Genomic DNA, 25,713 nt, shown 5'->3' on the forward strand with positions numbered 1-25,713 from the left:
TACTTTGCAGATATAAGAAGACCCCTGGCCTATTAGTGCATATCCAACAGGGGGGGGGGGGGTCCTTGAAATTAATTTATTAAGACCGGGAACACATCTGTGTCATTTTAAGATTTCTTTGGCTATTAAAAAAATAGCAGATATACAAGCTCATCTGTGCCGCGCTATGAGCTTGTAGATCTGCAGTTTTTTTTTGCAAATGTTTGCAAAGCTTTGAGAATAAATATATATATGTATATGTGTATACATATATATGTGTATGTGTGTATATATATATATATATATATATATATATATATATATATATATATATATATATATATATATATATATATATATATATATATATATATATAAATATGTGTGTATATATATGTGTGTGTGTCTGTGTGTATATGTTTTAAAGCGGAAAAAAATGACTTCGATCTGTGCTTCAGTCCCTGGAACAACATTATTTTGAAATGGGGGTCCGCCGCCAAATACATATCATTTTGGGTGGTCCTTGACATGGAAAGGTTGGAGCATCAGTGATATAGCATACTGTTAGGATTTAGAAAACATTTTTAGATTATGTATTTGGCCGCGGACCCCCATCTCAAAATGTTTTGTTCCAGGGACCCCCATGAAGCAAAGATTTTAGTTTAAAATGTTCGCTTTTAACTCAGATCTTTGCTTTTGGGGGGTACCTGGAACAACATTTTTTGATGGGGATTGGTGGCCAAAAACATAATTTTGGGGGTCCTTGACAAGAAAAAGTTTGAGAACCACTGATATAGCAACAATAGTTTTTCTGAAAAATTAAGACATTTGTTGAGACATTTGACAGTTACAAATGTTCGCTTTAAAAATATATATATTCAAAGATTTGCTCAAATTTTCCATGATTTAAAAAAAAAATAGCAGATATACAAGCTCATACTGTATCGTGGCACGAGTGCTTGTATATATGCTATTTTTTTAATAGCCCAAAAAATCTTAAGATGACACGGATGTGTTCCCGGTCTTAATGAATTAAGAGAGGTTCTTAATGGATTAACCCATTGAGACCTGAAACTGTGTCATTTTTGGATTTCAGCTAAAAAGCGTTATTTTACACTTTGGGCTATTCAAAAATAGCAGATATACACGCTCATAGCGCGGCACCGAGTGCCGCGCTACGAGCTTGTAGATCTGCTATTTTTGAAAATTCGTGAAAATGTGTGCAAATCTTTGAATAAATATATTTTTAAAGCGAACATTTTTTAACTCAAATTTTTGCTTCTGGGGGGTCCCTGGAACAAAATATTTTGATGGGGGTCCACGGCCAAATACATATAATTTTGGGGGTCCTTGACATGAAAAAGATTGAGCACCACTGATATAGAAACATAGGTTTTTCAGAATACTGTTGAGATTTAGGAGACATGTAGAATCGGCTTCAGGTCTCAATGGGTTAATGGATTAAGAGAGGTTTAGAATCACTGAGGTTTAAACGACAAGCCCTAAATGAAAGTTGTCCTACTGTGTTTCTAGGGGGAGTTCTTTATGGTCCAAGACGTGTACAACAAGGCAGACGTCCTGAACACCACGGGCAGCTACGGGGCCCCCAACTTCCGCCAGGTCAAAGGGTCCTATCCCCTGTACGGGATGGGTCAGCCCAGCCTGGGGGGCTTCAAACAGGTCCTCCAGAGGCTCCAGGCACAGGGACATGAGGTAGGTTATACTGTCTGCCCCCGTTTTGGGTCTTCTTCCCCCTCATCTGACACCAATTTTATCTAGTCAGGTTAGAGAACTCAGTCAGGATACAGATTAAACAAGTGAAATTGTCTCCCAAACAAAAACGAGCTTGTATGGGCTGTTTTTGTTTTTGTTTTTCCAAATTGGATTAGAATTGATTTTGGCCTTTTTGACAAAGAAAACCGGTCATAAATATCTGTAACCTGTGCTCTCAGACCTCCGCTGTGTCAGTTTTTTTATTGACCTTTTATTTATTCAGGGAAGACCATTGAGAGCGAGCTCTCTTTTTCATGGACGCCCTGAGTACAACATCATCACAACATATACAAAGAAACAAAGAACAAAATAAAGTGCAATATGATGAAAAAACAACGTAAAAAAAAACCCCATCATAATGCAGACACGTAAGCGCTACACAAAGGTGCAGTCCTTATTTAATGCATCCTTAAGTAGTACCCTAAATCCTTGCTTCTCAAAGTGGGGTCTAGGGACCCCCAGGGGTCCTTGGCGGGGTTCCGGGGGTGGGGGCCCCCAGCAAAACCGAGTGCCGCGCTATGAGCTTGTAGATCTGCTATTTTTGAAAAATCGTGAACATTTGTGAATATATTTGTGAATATAAATACAACATCTTTGAATATATATAATTTTTTTTTAAGCGAACATTTGTAACTAAAATCTTTGCTTCTGGGGGGTCCCTGGAACAAAATATTTTGAGTTGGGGGTCCGAGGCCAAATACATATCATTTTGGGGGTCCTTGACATGAAAGTCTGAGAACCACTGGTATATAGAGACCAATTGATCCAGTATCATAGAGTCCTGGATTTTATCTGGGGCATAGAAAATGAAAGCAGTCTTTCCTTGTTCACTGTTCATCCTGTGTGGTGCTTTAGCCTCTTTCCTGCAGTGTTGTCAGTAAATATTTTAGGAGTCAAGTCCTCAGTCTGGGGTGAAATGCAGACATCGTTGCCAGGTTTTGAGAGAGAATCAAGCAACCAGGTCTATGAAAACAATACCAAAAGAAGCGATTATACTGTTGGTCACATAAGCACTTTAAACCTACAGTATGTGCATTGGCTATTTGAAAATAGCCGATCTGTACAAGCTCACAACCGTGAGCTTGTAGATTTGCTCATTTCAAAAACATCTCAGCCCAAATAAGCAACTACACTTTAGAAACAAGCCCAAAAAAAACGCAACCCGCAACTACCAATATTTACAAGCAACTTCACAGAAAAAGAAGCGCAAAGTCACTTATAATAAGCGGACATGGCAACACTGAAATGCAGAACTGAGCAAAACACAAACTCGCAGTCATGCGGACGGACGGACGGAAAATAAAAATATCTATCTGCCCTCGCAGCGAAACGGAAACTGACCCGTAATCGAAATGAAATTGGGAAAATTATATAGCTGCTGCTCATTCTACATTCCTTACCCATGCACCACACATCACATGACAACCAGTGGTCTAAAGTAACTAAGTACATTTACTTAAGTACTGTACTTAGTACAATTTGAGGCATTTATTTACTCTACTGGAGTATTTCCAATTTTCAATACTTTTACTTCTACTGCATTACATCTCAGAGGCAAATATTGTACTTTTACTCTACTACAATTATTATTATACTGTAAAACATACATTAACCGCTTTAGCCCTATTTTATACCATAGGCTATTTGAAAATAGCTGATCTACAAACTCACAACCCGTTGCATCGTGACGCGTTGTGAGCTTGTACATCTGCTATTTTCAAACATTTTGGTACTTTTACTTTTGGTACTTTAAGTATATTTGATGCCAATGCTTTTGTACTTTTACTCAAGTAACATTTTGAACACAGGCCTTTTACTTGTAACAGAATATTTTAGAGTACTTCTTCCACCACTGCTGACAACAGAACATTTCCAGTTGCTCTTGTATGCGGCAGAAATGGTTTGAGGGATTAAGCCTTCCACTTGGAGGCTGTTATTTAATCTCCATCTCCCATGTTGAAATAGATGCAGTATTTGATTTGATTTTGGTAAAAGAAATACAAGTAATCACAATATAACTTAACCCATTAAGACCTGAGGCTGATTCTACAAAATGTATTTTAAATCCTAACAGTTTTTTGTTACTATGTCAGTGGTTCTCAAACTTTTTCATGTCAAGGATATTTTTTTTACAACTTGCTTGCTAATCCGGGCGGTGTATGATAGCAGATGACTCATCACTATCCTCATACAAGTCAAGTATCTTGCTTTTCAAAACCCAGTTCTGGTGTCCAATATCTCAGAGGCAATGGGAAGAGCTTTGTTGTGCCATGATTAGAAGCATCTGAAGCCACTGAAAAGAATGGAGTGTGGGCTTTTTTTGTCACTTGGGGAGTTCTTGAACCACTGGTGTTTTTAACTCTCTCACACAACTCTCCACCCAGGCAGGTGCAAGCACATCTGTAACTATGGATGCTGCTTTTTGTACGACCACATGCCATTTTCTTTGCAATATAATCAGAGTGTGGAAACATGAGAGATGAGAGCTTATTACCACAGTCAGAGCTGTATGACTGGATGTGTTGCACAGTGTGGTTAACCACTAGTTATCTCAGAAGCTGTTAACCTTATCTGTGTTGGAATCTTGTTTTGGTTTTAGTAGGAACGTATCCATAGACCGTATCTTATTCACCTCCGTGTGAAACTGAAAAACCACTCTGACAAACTTCACAGAAAACTCATGTTTCATTCATTGATTATAATTTTTAGTATTAACCCATTTAGACCTGAGGCCTTCTAAAACCTAACAATAGTTTTCTGAAAACGTTCAAATTCTTACTAGAAATAAAAAATGATGTTACTATATTATAGCAACTACTAATGAGACATAGACGTGACATCCGGATTGAAAGGTATAACAACGTATAGGTAGTAACAGGTCTCAATGGGTTAAACACGTCGCTAAAAGACTCGCTGTGTTTTGCTGTTTGTTGTTGGTTTTGGTGGGTATTCCCCTAAACCTGCATTGACAGGATCCTCACCACACACACACACACAAGATTTTAAAAGCACATTTGAAAACTGGAGCCTGTCTCAATTTGTGGGACGCATTAAAAGTCATTGAAATGCGGGAGTATCCCGCACGAATCGGGACATATTGTCACCATATACACACCCCATGATTTTTTTTAGTTTTTGTCCCATCCCTGAGCCAATAATTTGATGACCGTCATCCGTCAATAGGAGACTCAGTAGGTGACTCCATTGAGTCTCCTACCAGAGACTCCTCCGGTCATCAAATTATTGTCTCGGGAATGCGACAAAAACTAAAAATAACTCCGTGAATTCAAGACTTCCTGGGGTGTGTAATTGATAGAAAATAAGTACATTTTTGGGTGAACTACTCCTTTAAATTTTCACTTTAGAAATGTGCAGATACCCTTAATGCTAGAGATGCGCGGATGGGCTTTTTCGTCACCCGAATCTGCGTGTACACGTTCATTATCCATCCGCCATCCAACCATATTGATTATATCATCCTATTTATAGATCCGCATCCGCACCATTAACTGCTCTGAAGCGATTCACGTGGGATTCTATATGGATGCGTACTTGTATAAACAATGTCACTCACCACTGTCGCGATCACCGATGTAGTGACTATTTACATTACCCATTGTAACAGCAAGCCCTCTGTCTTCCATCACGTTCTCACATCGCAACTTTTCATAAGATATATCCAGTCGTCGGCAGGGTTAACCCATTAAGACCTGGAACTGTGTCATTTTTAGATTTGAGCTAAAAAGCATTATTTTACACGTTGGGCTATTCAAAAATAGCAGATATACAAGCTCATAGCGCGGCACCGAGTGCCGCGCTACGAGCTTGTAGATCTGCTATTTTTGAAAAATCGTGAAAATGTGTGCAAATCTTTGAATATTTATATTTTTTAAAGCAAACATTTTTAACTCAAATCTTTGCTTCTGGGGTCCCTGGAACAAAATATTTTGATTGGGGTCAGCGGCCAAATACGTATAATTTTGGGGGTCCTTGACATGAAAAAGTTTGAGAACCACTGATATAGAAACATACGTTTTTCAGAAAACTGTTGAGATTTAGGAGACATGTAGAATCGGCTTCAGGTCTCAATGGGTTAAGAACTTCACTAAATCACTCCCACGCCAAACTTTTATTCCTCCCTCCTTTTTTTTATTACATTTTAAATCCTCCATTAAGTTTCTCTCTCACTATAGCAGTTTCGGAACCATTGACTTAAACCACCTTTTAATCTCCATCTCCTGTAATATATTTTATGTATTTTGTTGCAACCAGGAGGTGATGTTCTTCTGCGTCAGAGAGGAGCCGGTGGTGTTCCTGCACAAGGAGGGCGACTTTGTGCCGTACACGCCGAGGAGGAAGGAGAACCTCCACGAGAACCTGCACGGCATGGAGCCGGAGGAGGCGCAGGGGGAGAGCCTGGAGCTCACCATCAGGAAGGAGGTGAGCAACACTACACACAATTATCTCCATATTTTGACTTTTTTCCCCGTAAATGAATGCCCTACTTTGTCATACTACAGCAGCGGTTCTCAAACTAAGGGTCGTGACCCAAAGTGGGGTCACAGGCAGGTGCCATATATATACGGTTTTGCAAAAGGTGCAAAAAGTTACTCGGAGTGCCAAGTGGCTAGAGCAGCTCTGGGAGTACCCATTGTGATCCTGAGAAGGATAGGCCAGATGGATCACCGGAAAAAAAAACATGGCTCCCCATCCGCTTCCTGTCTATTTCCTTCTTTAAAACGTCTGTATCTCCGAATCTGTTTCCGGTGGGGAAAACCGGTCATGTGCGATGCGCGATCCCCCCACCGTTGTAACTCGCGAGTGAAATGTTATCGTTCCAGGATGTAGCCAGGGTCATCGCGCTACATGAATGCATGCTTTTTTTTACGTGGATTTGCTCGTCGTGGAGTCTAGAGCTTTAAACAGCAAAGTGCAGTCAATGGGGAGAATGCTGGCACCCACGTTAAGTTGTTATTAAAAAATCCAGGCACCCAATGTGTTAAGAAGGCTTAGAAGATGAACATCTGCTATTTTTGAACATTTTTGAAAAATCTTGAAAGTGTGAGAACTACTGATTTAGAAGGCATTTGTAGAATCAGCCTCAGGTCTTAATGGGTTAATAAAGAAACCGGCCACTCCAGGTCTCACTTGCAAATCAGGTGTCCAACCTCAATGTGACTGTCCTGGTTAAAGAAAGCTTACATACAATAGGTGGAAATACTGACAAAGGTAACATTTGCATTCAATCACCACCAACAAAAACATATGAATAGACTTAAGTAATGTAATGGCCACCTGCGCTAGGCATAGCCGGATATACAGATGCATATAAGGTGCAAGCTGTCACAGTCAAAAGGCATGAAGTATTTATGTGTGTAAAAGTATGTATACATGTATTGTTTAGTTGATCAATACAGAAATGCTTATACTGTGTACGTGAACATATATTTGTACAGGCAAAAGCTCAAGAGTGTATTTCCATTGTGGCCCTTTGAGTGCAATAAGTAATTATATCTCACAACTGTTACTTGTCAGGATTCAAATTCAAAAATAGCAGATCGACAAGCTCAAAGCGCGTTGCTTGGCACCGTGTTTCGAGCTTGCGGATCTGCTCATTTTTATGCTTTCGTGTGACGCTGTAGTATGATCAAGTAGGGTATTCATTTACGAAAAAACAGTTGAAATATGGAGTCAAGAGATTGCTGCCCGACAGCAACAAAATGTATGTGTTATTTATTATCATTAAAATCTTGGTGTTTTGCCAATTATTTGGTGGTGGCCCACTAGCAGCAACATCCTCATGGCCCACATACAGGTTAGGAACCACTGTTCTGTATTGTATCCTATCTGTAATCTAGAAATGGAAGCTTATTCTACAGCCGGGACTCATGCTAATCCCCCCTGCTTGATAAACAGCAATGATAACACACAACTAAAACACTCTTCTCTCGCTCACACACGCACACACACACACACACAGCTCCACGACTTCGCCAAGCTCAACGAGAACGTGTTCTACGTCTACAACGACATCGAGTACTTCAAGGACGAGCCGCAGAAGATCAGCATCACGTGCGAGGAGGACATCCACGTGACGGAGGAGGTCTACAAGAGGCCCATGTTCACCTCGCCACTCTACAGGTAGGGCTGGCAAGGCACACAGTCATGAGTCAAGGACCCCCACATTGATATGTATTTGGCCACAGACCCCCCCCCCCCAGCTGAAAAGGTTTTGTGCTCCGCTTAGCCTTTTAGGCTTTGTGGACAAAAATTGCACAGCGCAGATAACTTAAATTCTACTTTATATCATTTTATTTGCATTGTTCCTTTATTTTCCCTGTGGCTGCGTAGCGTAGCGGCTGGCTCCACTCAGTCCACAGCGGCAGCATGTGTTTGCTATAGTAGCAGAAAGGCAGGTCGTAAATATAGGCAGTGGTGGACACAGTATCTCGTTGCTGGTCGGGTGGAAACCAAAGCCATTTCCTTTTTTATTAGTATTTTGAAATCATTTTAAACTGGTGGAAATAGATGTGAGGCGTTGTGAGCTTGTAGATCTGCTATTTTCACTACTTTTGTGTGACACTCTTGTATGATGAAGTAGGGCTTTTGATTTATGAAAAAAAAACATACAAATGTGAAACTTGGAGATACAAGGTTTCTGCCCGACAGCAACGATATGTACTTTAACTGAGTATTTAAAAACAAAAACTACATTTCAAAGACAAATATTGAAATTTCGACTCCATTTCAAGGAAAGGACACAAACTTAAAGGGATAGTTCACCCCCCCAAAAAAAGTTTTTCTCTACCGATTAGTCACCCCATGGAGACTTGAATTCATACTTTTGTTTTTGTCGCATTCCTAAGCCAATAATTTGATGACCAGCTGGTAGGCAGCGGTTCCGGTAGGAGACACAAAGGAGACTCTTTGTGTCTCCTAGCGGAACCGCTGCCGGTCATCAAATTATTGGCTTAGGAATGCGAAACCCCCCCCCCCCCCAAAAAAAAAATCTAGTAATTAAAGTCTCCATGGGGTGACTAATCAGTAGAAAAAAGTCATTTTGGGGGTGAACTATCCCTTTAAGCCCCATTTCAAATAGTGAACATAGCTGATCTATAAGCTCACGCAACGCGTTGTGATGCGAAGCTGTGTGAAGCTTGTGGACCTTTTCTTTTAGTACATTTATTTTACACACATTATTTTTAAAGCAAGCACTCCAGTACTTTAACTCAAGTACACATTTGACTGAGCAACATTTCACTTATAGTTGAATAATATTAGACCAGTATCTACTGTGATGCAAGTACTGCGTTTGAGTACTTTGTCCACCACTGTAAATGTGGAGTGGGATTTGCTTGTTTAATTTTGAATACTATCTAAAATGTATATAGAGCTTTTCATGAAAAAGCGTCTTTGGGTAGAAAACAACAAAAGAATATCAACTTTATTAGGAAAAATCACACCCTGTGTGAAGAGAGTGGTGCCTTTGATGAGCCCCGTATTGATGTTGTCATCAATGTTTGTTTATTGGACATACATACACCCGGACACACAGACAAAGTCAGATATAGGAGTGGTTGGCACCACTCAAAAAAACGCTGAAAAGGCTAAGACTTTGGAATAAAATCAATAAAAACAGTGAAATGGTGAGACAGTGGGGTGTGCAGTTAGCTGGGGAAAGCCATATGGAAGAGGTGGGTTTTGAGAGCTGTTTTGCAGGTTTGAAGGGTGGGGGCTTCTCTGAGAGTATTGGGGGGTGTTTGTGCGAGTTGCACTGCTGTTTGGAGGAGGAGCGGTGGTGCAAAGAGAAGAGAATCTTGGCATGCTGTCTGCAATCAGATCGGGGGCCAAGTCAGTTGTTTTATTGATATGTCATCAGAAGACATTTCTAGGCCAAGAGAATATACGGTTCCCCAAGCGGAGCACTGAATCAGCCTTTACGCAGCAGCTCTTTGAAGATCCAGACACTGTGGATAGTGTGTCGTTGTTGCTGCTGGATCTTAAAACGTACTTCCCAAATGCTGCAGATTATATGATGTCTATCTGTCTCACCGATATGTCGACGTGTCATGATTTTTAACCATTTTCATCCCAATCTGGGAACCCATTATGTAAAAAAAACAACCACCACCACCTACTTTTTTGTGTAGAGACAGCAACTCGGTTTGGCTTCCTCCCCTTTCATATTCCACTTCTTCCCGGGTGCGTCTGTGTTTACTCCTACTAACAACAACATTACATGGTTAACCCATTTAACCCGGGAACGCATCTGTGTAACCACTTAAACCATTATTTTATACTTTGGCTATTCAAAAATAGTAGATCTGCAAAATCATAGTGCTGCTATGTTTTGAAAAATCTTGAACATTTATGCAAATCTTTGAATATATTCGTTTTAAACACATTTTTTTACTCTAATCTTTGCTTCTCGGGGGTCCCTGGAACTAATCTTTGCTTCTCGGGGGTCCCTGGAACAACACATTTTGATGGGGATCGGTGGCCAAAAACATATCATTTTGGGGGTCCTTGACAAGAAAAAGTTTGAGAACCACTGATATAGCAACAATAGTTTTCTGAAAAATGAAGACATTTGTTGAGACATTTGACAGTTACAAATGTCCGCTTTAAAAATATATATATTCAAAGATTTGCACACATTTTCAATGTTTTTTCAAAAATAGCAGATCTACAAGCTCAAAGCGCGGCACTCTGCGTCGCGCTATGATCTTGTAGATCTGCTATTTTTGAATAGCCCAAATTATAAAATAATGGTTTTAGCTAAAAATCTAAATTGACACAGTGTGCGTTCCCGGATTGAATGGGTTAAGGCAGTGTTGAGGTGCTGCTGACCTTGGTAAAGAAGTCTAAAAAGATGCACATTCATAGCCACGATGCAGGATCATTTATTGCATTGGTTCTCAAAGTGGGGTCCGGGGAGCCCCAGGGGTCCTTGGGGGGATACCAGGGGGTCCCCAGCAAAATAATAAAGCGTCACAATCATTTTAACCCCTTTATCCATATTTTATACTTTGGCTATTAAAAAATAGGAGATCTACAAGCTCATAGCGCAGCACCGAGTGCCGCGCTATGAGCTTGTAGATCTGCTATTTTTGAAAAATCTTGAAAATGTGTGCAAATCTTTAAATCTCTTTTTTTTAACACAAATCTTTGCTTCTGAGGGTCCCTGGCACAACATATTTTCAGATGGGGGTCCGTGACCAAATACATAGCAATTTGGGGTCCTTGGCACAAAAAAGTTTGAGAACTAGTGAGTACCAAGTATCAACGTTTTGAACCGGAAAGGTCTTCTTCTGCTGTTGTCGGAATCTGTCTCGAGAGATTCATTTCCTCCTGGCGTCCCCTTTTTTGGTCATATAAGGTGAAAAGGAAGAAGTAGTGTTTCTGTCTTGAGATGTTTGTGAGATTAGTGAACACACAACACGTGAGACTCGTGGTGTGAAGGCAGGTTTTAACCCATTAAGACCTGATGTCGATTCCAAACAGTTTTCTGAAAAAACATAAGTGTCTGTCAGTGGTTCTCAACTTTTTTCATGTCAAGGATCCCCAAAATGATATGTATTTGGCCGCAGACCCAATCTCAAAATATTTTGTTCCAGGGACCCCCAGAAGCAAAGATTTGAGTAAAAAACAAAATCGCTTACATTTTTTTTTGAATAGCCAAAGTATAAAATAATGGTTAAAGTGGTTAAAATCTAAAGTGACACAGATGCTTTTCCGGTCTTAATGGGTTAATTCAGGTCAGCCTGATGCATGTTGTTGTGACCTACATAGACACACTGTTGACACAACACCAGACCCAGAACAGTAACAATGTGTTGTCCTCCTCTTGCAGGTACTACAGGTTACCTCTGCCCATGGAGGGAGCGCCCCTGGAGGAAGACTTTGACGCCTTCGTGAGCATACTTAGGGTAAGCTATAGTGTAAATATACCACTGGTTCTCAAAGTGGGGTCCGGGGGGGGCCCCCAGGGGTTCCAGGGGGCTTTTTTGTGCCACGGACCCCCAAATTGATATGTATGTGGCCATGGACCCCCACCTGAAAATATGTCGTGCCAGGGACCCCCAGAAGCAAAGATTTGTGTTAAAAAACCTTTTTAAAAAAAAGATTGAAAGATTTGCACACATTTTCAAAATTTAAAAAAAATAGCAGATCTACAAGCTCATAGCGCGGCACTCGTGCCGTGCTATGAGCTTGTAGATCTGCTATTTTTTAATAGCCAAAGTATAAAATATGAATAAAGGGTTTTTTTATGATTGTGATGCTATATTAACATTTTGCTGGGGACCCCCTGGTACCCCCCCAAGAACCCCTTGGGGTCTCCGGACCCCAATTTGAGAACCAATGGTTTGGGGTATCAGTGGCCACTTTGGACACAAATAACATGGCAGCCAACGTCTTTGACTTCATTACCCAGGAGTCTCTGCAAGCATGTCCGGCGAGGACACGCTGTGATTGGCCAGTCTTCGCTTTGACTGTCAGTTCTGCCTTGGTTGCCTTGGCAAATGCCAACCACCGGTGTACAGTATATTATTACCCTGACCCTGTCGGTCGTGGTCGAAACCGACCAATCAAAAACGAGCACTGCTCGGGGTTCTGCTGGGGATTAATTTCACCCGGTTACTGCTCTCACTGGGGGCTTTGTTTTGATGTGCCATAAAAGATATGAATGGATGGAACTATAAAAGAAACTAATGGATGGAACTATCGCCGAGCATCTGGACTGTCTCACGGAGGCTGTTGACGGACCAAAATGCCTTTTTTGGCCCTGCAATAATACCTGTCGTTTTGACCCTGTCCCGTGTTTGCAGCGGTGGAAGAGCTACTCGGATATCGTTGCTGTCGGGCACAAACCTTTCATCTCCGACTTTGTGTTTTTTCTGTAATTTAACACCCTACTTGATCGTGCTACAGCTTCACATAAAAGCATGAAAAGTAGCAGATGCACAAGCTCAGCGTCTTGAGCTTGTAGATCTGCTACTTTTCATGTTTTTGAATTTGAATCCCGAAAAGTAACACTTTCGGACATATGAGGTTTCCACCCGACATATTACTCAAATATGATATTACTCAAGGAAAAGTAGCAATAGCACAATGTAGAAATGCTCTGGTAGTAAAAGTCCTGCATTCAGGGACATCACAGGCTCTCAGAAGGTGGGGGGGATGGACTTTCGGTGGACTATACCCCTTACTTTACACTTTGGCTATTCAAAAATAGCAGATATACAAGCTCATAGCGCGGCACCGAGTGCTATGAGCTTGTAGATCTGCTATTTTTGAAAAAGCGTGAAAAACATTTGTAACTGTCAAATGTAAACAAATTCTGTATTTTCAAAATGTTGTGTTTTTTGGACGGATTTTGTTAGGTTTTTTTGTGTTTTGGTTACTTTATTTCGGTTTTAGGGTTAGGTTATTTAATTCTTATTTTTGCCTGATTTTACCGATTTTATTATCAAAAAAATATATATAGGCCTATATTTTTTTTTTTCAAAAAGTGGGGGATGAAATCACGGATCTGTGAGAGTGAGGGTGTCGCGTCGTACGCACAGTGAATGGCCGTGACGCCCCTGCCTGCATTCAAAATCTTACACAAGTCAAAGTACAAAAGTATTGGCATCAAAATATACTCATTCAGTGCCAAGTAAATAATAATTGCCAATAGTGCCTGTGATTTTTCAAGTATTCACAGAATATTTATCTCCAGTACGATCGATCCCCCGATTGTTGCTAAACACGGAGGTTTTCTCTGTGCTTTTTCTTTTCAGAGTTTTGGTCAATCTATTGAAAATACCTGATCTACAAGGTCTCAACATATATATATGTCGAACTATAACATACAGGGTTACCACTTAAACTGTAGGGTTTAAGTGGTTAATGTACAGTACAGTATGTTTTGTGTTAATGATCTAAATCTGTAAATTACTGTAACCAATATCTAAATGTATCAAATAATTGTAGTGGAGTACAAACTTGTACTTAAGCACAGTACTTCAGTACTGTAAATGTACTCGGCTTCTTTCTCTGTGTGTGTGTGTGTGTGTGTGTGTGTGTGTGTGTGTGTGTGTGTGTGTGTGTGTGTGTGTGTGTGTGTGTGTGTGTGTGTGTGTGTGTGTGTGTGTGTGTGTGTGTGTGTGTGTGTGTGTCTCATCCATCACCAATAACCATAATAGCTATGACAATGAGCAGACCTCCTGTCTGTGATCAGTTTATGTCTACTATGTGACATATCGTCTCTGTCAGTTGGAAAACCTCACATGTCCAAAACTGTTACTTTTCAGGATTCAAATACCAAAGCATCAAAAGAAGCAGATCTTCAAGCTCAAAACACGTCGATTCGCGCTGCGTTTCGAGCTTGTGGATCTGCTACTTTTGGTGCTTTTGTGTGACGCTGTAGTATGATCAAGTAGGGCGTTAATTTCCGAAACTAAAAGTTAGAATATGGAGATAAGAGGTTTCTGCCCTGACAGCGACGATTTGGGAACAGCCAGGGCTGTCAGAGTTCAGCCTGGTTTCTATCTGCTCCTTCACTCACACAGGAAGATCTCTCTTTGTTTCTTTTTTGTCTGCTGACTTGACCTAGTAGATCGTGGTGGAAACTAAGCTTGTCCCTGATGGACAGAAACCTATTATCTCCATATTTTATCTTTTTGTATTTTTTCTCAAATTAACGCCCTTCTTGACCATACTACAGCAGTATCAGAGTATTTTTATATTGGTGGTATTGCTACTTGTACTCGAGTAAAAACTCTGCTTCTGCTTTGTTTTTGTTCTTCTGACTTCCCTAGTAGTAGCAGCATGCTGTCCAGTTCCCTGTGGTTGGAAAGTGGTTTGTGTTTTTTTTAAAAGAAGCATGTGGATCAGCAGTATGAAGATTTATACTTAGTAGTTGCGCGTGTGCAACGCTGGAATAACCACTCAGGTTTAGACCAAAGTCAATGTACAAATGTATTTGCATGGGATAAAGGTATGGTCACCACCAAAATGTCTTTTTGCTGCTCTGTTATGATGGTGACATTCTGATGTCTACTCGGTGGGTGGGGGGGGGGGGTTGAGGGACTGCAGGCATGACAGGCCCGTGTTTGCACAAGTCCTGATAGCTTCCTGGACATTCCCTCGCTTCCTGTTTCAGTGGTTGAAACGAGGCCGAGGAAACCACCGTTTCTCTGTTTTGAAGTGATTGGAAAAAAATGTATTATTTAGTTCGTATTAAGGTCATATAATCAGACATCCATGATGGTCTATTAATCAAAGCTCTTCCTTTGGGAGCTATTTTCCAGTCGTGCCCTATATACTTTGTCCCTGCTTTACATTAAAGATAAAATGTGTTAGGCTGTGGACCCCCATCTGAAAAGATGTTGTGCCAGGTACCCCCATAAGAAGAGATTTTTTCTACAAGATGTTTCTGAAAATAGCCGATCCACAAGCTCACAACGTGTCGCATGGCGACTCATTGTGAGCTTGTAGATAGGCTATTTTCGAATAGCTGTCGTTAACATTTTTTTTAACGATTATTTTGATGCTACATTAACTAATTCTACTGGGGACCCCCTGGAACACCCTCAAGGACCCCTGGGGGTCCCCTGACCCCACTTTGTGAACCCCTTGTGTGGCCAGTCCACACCATTGCAACCCCTTGAAACTCCTTGCAACAAAACCATTGAAAGGGATAGTTCACCCAAATAATTACCTTTTTTCTCTCCATTAGTCACCCCAGTTTTTGTCGCATTCATAAGCCACTCATTTGATGACCAGAGGACCAGTAGGCAGCAGTTCCGGTAGGAGACACAAAGTAGACTCTTTGTGTATCCTACCGGAATCACTGCCAGTCTTCAAATTATTGGCTTATAGGAATGTGACAAACTAAAGAATATCCATGAATTCAAGTCTCCATGGGGTGACTAATCGATAGAAAAAAAGTCATTTTGGGGGTGAACTATCCCTTTAAGGCCAGTCCACACCAATGCAACTCCTTGCAACTGCCATTTGGGATAATGGTTGCAAGGAGTTGCATGTTGCTAGCAGTTGCGTCGCAAATCATTAGTGTGGACTGGCCTTTAAGGCAGCAACAGCTGACATAGTAGCACTTGACCATGTTGTACAGTAGGCATAATTACATAATTGCACGTCCCACAGCCATTACCACATGTGTTGAAGTGACAGTTGCGTGTGTATGTTTGTGTTATTTTTCACTCTGCTGTCCTGCTCTCGCTCTCTATTTTAAGCACCGTTTCCATGTCTTTTCCAGGAGAGTCCCCACCTCTCTCTGAGTCGGAGCGCGTCCAGAGCCCTGCCCGCCTTGCTCTTCAGCTGCCAGGTGGGCGTGGGCCGCACCAACCTGGCCATGATCCTGGGCACCCTGGTCATGAACCGCCTGACGGGGACATCCCAACCACAGCCACAGTACGAAACTCCTATCCCGTTGCCAAACTTATCTTAAGGGCCGTTCACACCAAGCACTATAACTATAAGAACTATAACTATATTGTTCACTATTGTCTTTGTTATAGTAGGTGTATTTGGGTTTTTTTGATGATGAAATGTGTTAGACAGGAAACGGAGAGAGAGATGGGGAATGACACGCAGCAAAGGCCGTGGGGAACGGGACTCGAACCCGTGACACACTGTCAGGCTACTTTGTAGCCTAGGTGCCCAGACCACTAGGACAGCGGTCCCGGCCTCTGCTACTGCTGCTTTTTAATCGTGCATGGTGTGAACCGCTCTAAGCCCTGTATACTTTGTTGTGCGAATTAAGCACGTTGTGAGCAGAAATTTGTGGTCAAGTTATGAAAGTATTTTGTCTAGCAGAAAAAGTTGTTAGAAAGCTCAAGTTTGACCCGGTTTGTCTTGTTTTTTTCCCCGCAGGGTTGAGGAGACGACGGCCCCAGAGCCCAAGCCACTATTCCAAGTCATTCATTCTCTGATCAACAAGCTTCCCAATGGACAGGAGCTCACGGAGGAGGTACTGTACAGTACACACAAGATGATGAACTACAGTGTCACACCTGACATCCTGGCTTGATACAAATAATTGACGGTTTGATTATTACTAGGTGAGCCGAGTCATCCATCGTCTCTCATCTTCTTCTCTACCCTGACCGTTAGGTTGACCAAGCTATCGCCCTGTGTTCCGAAATGCACAACATCAAAGAAGCGATATACGAAAACAAAAGCAAGCTAGAAGGCATCGGAGAGGACTATCAAATACAGGTCAGTGGTGTTCTACACTGAAAAAAAAACACTCTCTGTTCTGCTGAATAAGGCTGGTGTGTGCTGACAATGCAGAAGAGAAAGTCATTTTTCTAGCTGACATTGGAGAAGCTGTGGACAGCTCTAAGCCAATATTTGACGGTTGAATTGTACCATTCATATAAAGGCTAAATTCAGGGATAAAGAAAAAATAAAACTGGCACATCCACTGAACGGCAGGTGCAGGACCAACAGTGGATCAAGGCAGGATAAAAAAAGATAGAAGTCTGCACACTGTGACTTTGCAGTCAAAACACTAACTTGCAGTCAAGGCTTAATTGATTAACATTTCGACATAAGAGTCTTCCTCAGAAGATATCCAATGGGCTGGTGTGGCTGCAAAAACAGTTTTACAATAGTATTTGGAGAAAAACTGTGGTGCACTGGGAACATCATTTATTTCACAACTTGTATGGAGATTTATCCCAAGCCGCCCTGGTACAGTGATACCATATCCAGGGGTGCACATAACTTTTTAGGTCTGGTACGCAGAAGAGCACCTGGACATGTGACTTGGTGCGCATGGCGCCCGTCCCGTTTTGTCAACGGGGGGGGGGTTCAACCCGGACATTTTTGTCAAGGGGGGGGGGGGGGGGGGGGGTTCAGCACGGTGCCCACCGGACAGTTTTGTCAACGGGGGGGGGAGAAAAAAAGGACGCTCTGCTTCTAAATTCCGCCGATTTTCGCCGTTTTTTTTCTCACGCTGTTAGATAAAGCCCCCAAGGTTGGTGCCCTGTGCTGCTGCGCTGATTTTATCCGCCAGATTGGGACGTTCACGGCATATTTTGCACCATTACGGTGCGTTCATCATCGGTGACGAGTGCCTCTAACAGCCGCTGCTGGCTGCGTGCACGCAGCGAGGCAATGCGAGGCGATGCGAGGCGACGCGAGTACATGGGGCCGACGGGTGCTTTAGAGTGATTGTGTGAGTGTGGCTTCAGGAAGTAAATTCCTAGCCTCGATCTCCAGGCTTTTATTTTTTAGTTTTGCTAAAAAATAAAAGCTTGGAAATTCCTGTCCCAGCTGTTGGTGCGCAAAAGCGCCTTGCGTCGTCTGATGTGGTGCGCATTTTTTATTTTGGCTGCGCATGCGCACCTGCGCACCAGTTATGTGCACCCCTGACCATATCGTCTCTGTCGGGTGGAAACCTCATATGTCCAAAACTGTAACTTTTCAGGATTCTAATGCAAAAGCATCAAAAGTAGCAGATCTACACCTATGTGGATCGCCTGCTTTTGATGCTTTTGTGTGACGCTGTTGTATGATCAAGTAGGGCGTTCATTTACGAAAAAATGATATGGAGATAAGAGGTTCCTGCCCGTCAGCGACGATATCACGGCTTGGTCCTTGCTTTGGCCGGCCCGGGTTCGACTCTGGCCCCTTTGCTGCATGTCCTCCCCCATATTTATCTCCTGCCATTTTCTGTCTCTCTCCACTGTTGATATTGAATGAAGCCTCCCCCAAAATACAAACAAACAAAACATGATAAAAACAGGGATGTTTGATGCCAATTTAGACAGGCAACACATTTTAACATGCTTCCTCTTGTCTCCTAGTGATTCAGTGGGATCTCTTGGGATCCAGTAGATACATTTATAGCATGTTTACATTCAACAAAGTTTGAAGTCCCCTGATTGTACAGAGTTTGTGATTGTGCTGTAAATGCTGCTTGTACCATGGTGTGTTTCAGGGGAGCAGCACTAAAGACTACTTTCTGCACAGAACCATGCAGAGCTTGGAGCGCTATTTCTACTTGATCGTGTTCAATGCATATCTTCATGAACAGGTTCAGATGTTTTTTATTTATTTTTTATTATCATTATTTCTTGTTCTCTAGTACAGTGGGTCTCAAAGTGAGGGCCGGGGAACCCTAAAAATGTATTGCAATTTTTTTATTTACAAGCTCCCAGTGAGTTTGTAGATCTGCTAGCCGCAAAACATTTTTAAAAATCTTTCAAAAACTGTGAAAAATTTGGAATAGTTTTGAAAAAGATTCTCAGCGTAAATCTTCTCTTATGTGTGTCCCTGGCACACAATATTTTCAGTCCGCAGCAGTGCGGCCAAATACATCAATTTGACCTGAAAATGTTCCTTTCTATTTTTGAGAACCACTGCTCTAATGTGCACATAATGATTATGCACATGATTCTGTACAACAATGTAAATGCAGACTGGGTCACCAGTGTAAATGTTGTGTTGCATGGTGTTACAGTATCCACTGGCCTTCGCCTCCAACTTCAGCCAGTGGATGTGCAGCCATGCGTGGCTGTACAGGCTACTGGCCTGCATGAACCTGTCAGAGCTGTCTGCCCCCGCCGACCTGGTCACTAAGGGAGCCCGCGTACTGGTGAGACCATACAACACACACACACACACACACACACACACACACACGCACACACGCACACACACATGTTAGCCATTTTGCACTAGCGGTATTTTGAAAATAAACATTTTAAAATGGTGAAGATAGCGTGGCTACATCGACGCGTTGCGATCTTGTAGATTGGCTATTTTCACTATTTTAAAATGTTTTAGAAAATAGTAAAAAAAATGAAAAGCCTAATAAGTTTAGGCATAAGGGGTAATGGTGCGTTCACATAGGCCAGATACGAATATACAAAGATATTTAAAAAATCGTTGTCGCTTTGTATCTGTATTGCTCAACACGGTCGTTGAGGTCATCAAACGTGCGTACATCGGAACTACAGTTGTAGTTTTGTATCTTTCTATCTTGAAGTTGAACCCTGCTCAACTTGAATTTGTAGTTTTGTGATCTTTGTCGCTATAGAGCTACAGCTACAAACGTTGGATGTATCTCTGTACCTTCATGTCGCTGGCTTCCATTGAAAATGAATGGCAGCATGTATCTTTTTAATTGCCCGTGTGAACGCACCATAAGGCCTTGAAGGCAAGATGGGGCCCTTTGAATGTGCTGTTTTTCCTTTTCCGCTCTTGATGAGGTCATGTTTTGGTCCTCAAGAAGCTTTTGATTACATGTTGTTTCTGAAAAGTGAAGAGCATAAGCTGCTCCACTGAATGCACAGCATGTGTGCATCTCTACAGTGGCTGTTATGTGTCATTTCTCCGTCTGCATGGATTAAAGTTCTCAGTCATTTGGATTCCATAGAAGTCAGCATGTCTTTATGGAAGCATGCCATGCACTGAAAATAGCCCACAGTATCTCAATGCGTCGAGGGCTTGTTTCTTTTTAACAATAACAGACTGCTGTGTAGTCTAACCAAAGACTCGGAGCACCTGCTGCGCTGCTTGATTGTGTTCCGTATCCAACATGGCGGCCCCTGTTTGTAGCCCCAAAGACCCTATCACCCTGTCAGGGGTTTATTTCTCGACAATGACCGGCTCACCATCAATTATCCCTTGCTTAATCCGTGTGTGTGTGTGTGTGTGTGTGTGTGTGTGTGTGTGTGTGTGTGTGTGTGTGTGTGTGTGTGTGTGTGTGTGTGTGTGTGTGTGTGTGTGTGTGTGTGTGTGTGTGTGTGTGTGTGTGTGTGTGTGTGTGTGTGTGTGTGTGTGTGTGTGTGTGTGTGTGTGTGCAGGTGGCTGACGAGTACCTGGCCCCAGACGTGCTGAGCACAGTGAAGGACATGAAGGTGGCCAACTTCAGGAGAGTGCCCAAGATGCCCATTTATGGAATGGCCCAGCCCACATCTGAGGTAAGTGCCAATTGACTGCCAAATAATCCTATTTATTCTGGTCAATATGGATGACCACTATTTACCACTTGGCATTAATGGATTTGCAATAGCGGTGTCTTTAGTGCAGTGGTGTAAAGTAACTTAGTACATTTACTTAAGTACTGTACTTAAGTCCAATTTTGAGGTATGTTTTACTTTAGTGGAGTATTTCACTGAAGGTGAGTTTATATCTAAATAAGGTTTGTCAACAGGAAGTATGAGCCTCAGGAATGTCAGTAATTCTGTTTATACTTCACAATTATAAACAAGTCCCAAGTTCTTGACATGTATACACCTCAGTGTAAACAACCTTTCCCCACAACCGTCAGATGTGCATATTTTTGTCCTGATGAGTGACTTGACACCTAAACGGAGAACAATATTTTCCCTCTTCCCATCGAGTAATTATATGAACACCTTTTAGCAAAACAAGTCTAATTGCAGGCGTGGCTTAACTGTGTTCTCTGATGTCATAAAGATGATGTCGGACTTGCCCAAATATGGCAGGGAGGTGCGTCTGAGTTTATGAATTCACAAAATGTGATTTTAACACACACACACACACACACACACACACACACACACACACACACACACACACACACACACACACACACACACACACATTAATGGATTTACTTAGCCTACTGCCAGAGTGCACAAGTATGAAGATCGGTTCAGTGATCACATCCTGATTAAGGTCAAAATCTGTGTCAGATCCTGTGTCTAGGTGAGACATGACCTTTGACACGGTCTCAATAGAAGAGCAGGGAGACAAAATACAACCACCCCAATTGTATTAACATACTCAAACAAGCTCTGAGCTTGTAGATCTGCTATTTTTGAATAGCCAAATAAATCTTAAAATGACACAAATGATGCTTCCCGGTCTTAAAGGGTTATTGTTTTGTGGTATCTTAGTTTCTTGAGGCACTACACTATATTGTTTTCTCTGCATTCTATTTATGTGATTTTTTTTACCTTGCTTATTGTAAGTCATGGATAAGAGCGTCTGCTAAATGCCTTGAATTGCAAATTGTTATTTTTGGGGTTTCAGGCTACAGGTGCAGTGTTGGCCCACCTGACGGATGAGAAGAGGAAACACGGCCACGTGTTGTGGGTCAACCTCCAGGAGGAGCTGGTCCTGGAGGGGAACGGCCAGGTGTTCACCCCCAGAGAGCCCTCGTGTCTGGAGCAACACATCCCTGTCCCCACCTCCGACCCACAGCTCATAGAGGTAATAATAATAACATCTCAAATTTATATAGCGCTTTTCTAACTACCCAAAGAGGCTTTGCATGGGGTGGAGGAGAAAACAACACAAGAAAATCAAGCCACCCTAATAGAGGAAGGCTACTTTGTTTATCTGTCCGCTGTTTCTGATTGGCTTTAAACGTGGTGGTGATGGTGGGGGAGGGCAGCTTTGATGTGATTTTTGTTTATTTAAACGGATACCCATTAGCTGACGCCTTAACGTCAGCTGGTCTTCCTGGGGTTCAAGACATTAAAATACACTAACAAAAACATACAACATATTACAGTGTATTACAAAGAAATACTAAAAACATCAAAAACTAAATAAAGTCGATTATCACATAAAAAGAGATACCTACAGGGATACAAGATTTAAAAAGTAGCACTATCAATCTGGTATGTAAGATATGATGTTACTGTATGTATTGAGTGTACAGTATACAAAGTCGAAGTTTCCTTTTAAAAGTGGCTTTTTCTCTGGTGTTACGAATCTCACTTGGAAGACTATTCCAAAGTACAATTAACATATAAAATGCAGCTCTCTTAATGCAGCTCTCTTCATGGAATTGGACTTTGGTAGAGGTAAAGTTAAAGGGTGGGGTGGGGGGTACCTGAGAAAGCCCTGTCACCTCAGGTTCGTTTCTTTGTCTTGGGGATGTCAAGGAGGTTGGCATCACCAACCTGATGTGATCTTACTGTAGTACACCACTGTATACTGCCCCCTTGTGGTGCAGCCACGGTAAAGGTAAATATAATAAGTTGTGGGTGGCATATAAAGATGCTCTCAGAATCCTGCTGAGACAGTGGCGTTCCCACTATAGATTCTGTTATCTGAAATCTGATGTACAGTTTTATGATGAGGTTGAAATTATAATGCCTTTAACAATGCCTAAGAAGAGCAGCATTTGGTACTCTTCTTGTTTTTGTAGACATGAGTGGATGGTTTTTAGATTTGTTTTGTTTTAGTTTTTTCCCCCCGTTTTAATCTTTGTTGTCTTTTCGTTGTCTTTTACATGGAGCTATTAGAGTTGATTGAATGATTGAATGTTCCTGTGCCCTGCTTGGTTGTTAGAAACTGGAGATGTCCCTCAAGGAGGAGATGGTGGGCTCTGGGAAGTGGTTGGAGGTGACCCTGGAGCAGGAGAAGCAGATGAGGATGTTTAAGAGCTGTGTGAGCGTGCAGGAGGTGTTCGTCCAGCAGAGGAGCTCCTACCAGGCCCTGCAGTACAGACGCATCCCTCTGCCTGACTGCAGCGCGCCTAAAGAGGAGGTACACATGCTCGCTCGCGCGCACACACACACACACCTTTTTTTACTAAATTAATACTCACACACACAAGCATCAAAAGTAGCAGATCCACAAGCTCGAAACGCAGCGTGAAGCGACATGTTTTGGGCTTGTAGATCTGCTACTTTAAAAAAAAAAAAAAATTATGTCAGGCACGCACCACCGCGTGTCCTTTTATTTCACACTCTGCACTCACACTTACAACACAACACACACACACCTCTTCCCCCAAACTTAAGCCCCGCCCAATAGATCTGCTACTTTTACTATTTTTATAATACATCCAATTTATATAGTGCTTTTCTTGCTACTGGAAGACGCTTTGCTCAACAGAACAAATAAAATTAAGAATTACTAGTAAAAATGCCCAAGCAAAGGAAAACATAAAAATGTAAAATGCAGAAAGGGGGATTTTGAATTCTGAAAAGTAACAGTTTTGGACTTATGAGGTTTCCACCCGACAGACTATTTAGTAGTACTAGCAATCATTGTAGTGGTTGCCTGTCATGCAGACTGAGACTGTGGCATTGACTATGCTTTGGGCGCCCTCTAGTGGCGTACAGTGCCAATTACCAAGCATTCCCACAATAATGAGCAAAATCTTGCATGACTTGTCTTCAGTGGTGGAAAGTAACGAAGTACATTTACTTAAGTACTGTACTTAAGTACAATTTTGAGATATTTGTACTTTACTTGAGTATTTCCAATTTCCAATACTTTTACTTCTACGCCACTACATCTCAGAGGCAAATATTGTACTTTTACTCCACTACAATTATTTGAAAAGTTTAGTTACTAGTTACTTTGCAGATGTAAATTATGATGTTATAGAACATACATTAACCACTTTAGCCCTATTTTATACCTAGGCTATTTGAAAATAGCAGATCTACAAGCTCACAACGCGTCGCGTCGCGACGCGTTGTGAGCTTGTAGATCGGCTATTTTCTAATATTTAGTTATTTTACTTTTGGTACTTTAAGTACATTTTGATGCCAATACTTTTGTACTTTTACTCAAGTAAATTTTTAATTTTGGATTTTTACTTTAACAGAGTGTTTTTATATTGCAGTATTGGTACTTTTACTTAAGTAAAGAATTTGAGTACTTTTTCCACCACTGCTTGTCTTGCACTATAAGCTGAACTTTCATACGGTGCTGAAATTAACATTATTTTAGTTTTTCAGTATTAGAAGTGCACCTAAGTTAACATATTTGTTTATTCACAGTATAAAAACCATGTGTTTTTTCTTCACATGCTCAGGACTTTGACAGGCTGATGGAGGCCATGAAGGGAGCCTTAGCCGAAGACTCCCGCTCCGCCTTTGTCTTCAACTGCTCCAACGGCAAGGGCCGCACCACCACCGCCATGGTCACTGCTGCCCTCACCCTGTGGCACTTTAACGTACGTGCACTATTTATGCCGAGTGCCGCACTATGAGCTTGTAGATCTGCTATTTTAAAAAGAAATTGTGAACATTTGTGCAAATCTTTTAATATATTTTTTTCAAAGCCAACATTTGCAAAATGTTTTGTTCCAGGGACCTCCAGAAGCAGAGATTAAAAAATATATATTCAAAGATTTGTGCAAATGTTCAAGGTTTTTCACAAATAGCAGCTCTATAAGCTCGTAGCGCTGCATTTGGTGCCACGCTATGAGCTTGTAGATCTGCTATTTTTGAAAAGCCAAATAATCTTAAAATGACACAGATGCGTTCCTGGTCTTAATCGATTAATAAAGTAGACGAATAATGTTTTTAGTTTGTTTGTATTTTTTTGCACATCCAAAATAAAAATGTGAATGTGATGTTTTCTGCCTGCAGGGTTTTCCTGAGTTTGGGGATGATGAGATAGTGAGTGTTCCAGATGCCAAGTACACAAAGGGAGAATTTGAGGTACGTACAGTAATAAATGTATTTAACTTTCTCAATGTTAAGTGTAGCCCTATATTGTATGACAAATGGCAAAAAGAGCGCTTCGGATATCATGTCGTCCTGAGCACTACACATGCACTGGGCGAGAGACCTCGCTGAGATAAGAGGTTTTTACCCGACAGCAACGAATGTTAAGGATGATGTGTGTACTGTATGTACAGCACACATAAGGCTAGAGGGAATGGGGCACAGCCCCCAGAGTGACCTACTGTACATGTACAGTACCAACGCAGTTTTGTAAACAGCAACTTATGTAACTTCTACATTCACTCAATGATTTGTAGGTTACACACACACACACACACACACACACACACACACACACACAAACGTAAACGGGTCATCCGTCTATTAAATTGGGTCATTTTTGCGAGACACCTCTGCTCAGTATTGTGGGTGTATAGCTCACACTAGGGGTGTGCCGATACACTAATTTCACGATACGATACGATATATGGCACTTTTTTATTATGAAAATATATGGGGGGGGGGGGGCTTATGAAAATATACGGGGGGAAAAAAA

At 41.6% G+C, this 25,713-nt stretch overlaps 2 protein-coding genes across 6 annotated transcripts in view; one reads left to right on the forward strand and one right to left on the reverse strand.

Annotated features, from left to right (window-relative positions):
- pald1a (phosphatase domain containing paladin 1a) overlaps positions 1-25,713 on the forward strand; it is a 118,306-nt gene that overhangs the window by 35,204 nt on the left and 57,389 nt on the right. For all 5 annotated transcript variants that reach the window (XM_084079455.1, XM_084079458.1, XM_084079457.1 and 2 more), the window contains exons 4-17: positions 1,513-1,692; positions 6,025-6,192; positions 7,733-7,893; positions 11,606-11,681; positions 16,016-16,170; positions 16,633-16,729; positions 16,873-16,977; positions 18,707-18,802; positions 19,229-19,363; positions 20,577-20,693; positions 21,772-21,951; positions 23,041-23,238; positions 24,521-24,661; positions 25,080-25,151. In XM_084079455.1, the coding sequence (XP_083935581.1) occupies positions 1,513-1,692; positions 6,025-6,192; positions 7,733-7,893; positions 11,606-11,681; positions 16,016-16,170; positions 16,633-16,729; positions 16,873-16,977; positions 18,707-18,802; positions 19,229-19,363; positions 20,577-20,693; positions 21,772-21,951; positions 23,041-23,238; positions 24,521-24,661; positions 25,080-25,151 (1,881 nt within the window). The remainder of the gene's footprint in view (positions 1-1,512; positions 1,693-6,024; positions 6,193-7,732; positions 7,894-11,605; positions 11,682-16,015; positions 16,171-16,632; positions 16,730-16,872; positions 16,978-18,706; positions 18,803-19,228; positions 19,364-20,576; positions 20,694-21,771; positions 21,952-23,040; positions 23,239-24,520; positions 24,662-25,079; positions 25,152-25,713) is intronic.
- The window catches only part of polr3a (polymerase (RNA) III (DNA directed) polypeptide A), a 380,370-nt gene that overhangs the window by 16,291 nt on the left and 338,366 nt on the right, over positions 1-25,713 (reverse strand). The gene's annotated exons all lie outside the window — the stretch shown is intronic.

This window comes from Gymnoscopelus microlampas (genome assembly GCF_963454915.1).
Source record: "Gymnoscopelus microlampas genome assembly, chromosome: 14".
Lineage (NCBI taxonomy): Eukaryota > Metazoa > Chordata > Actinopteri > Myctophiformes > Myctophidae > Gymnoscopelus > Gymnoscopelus microlampas.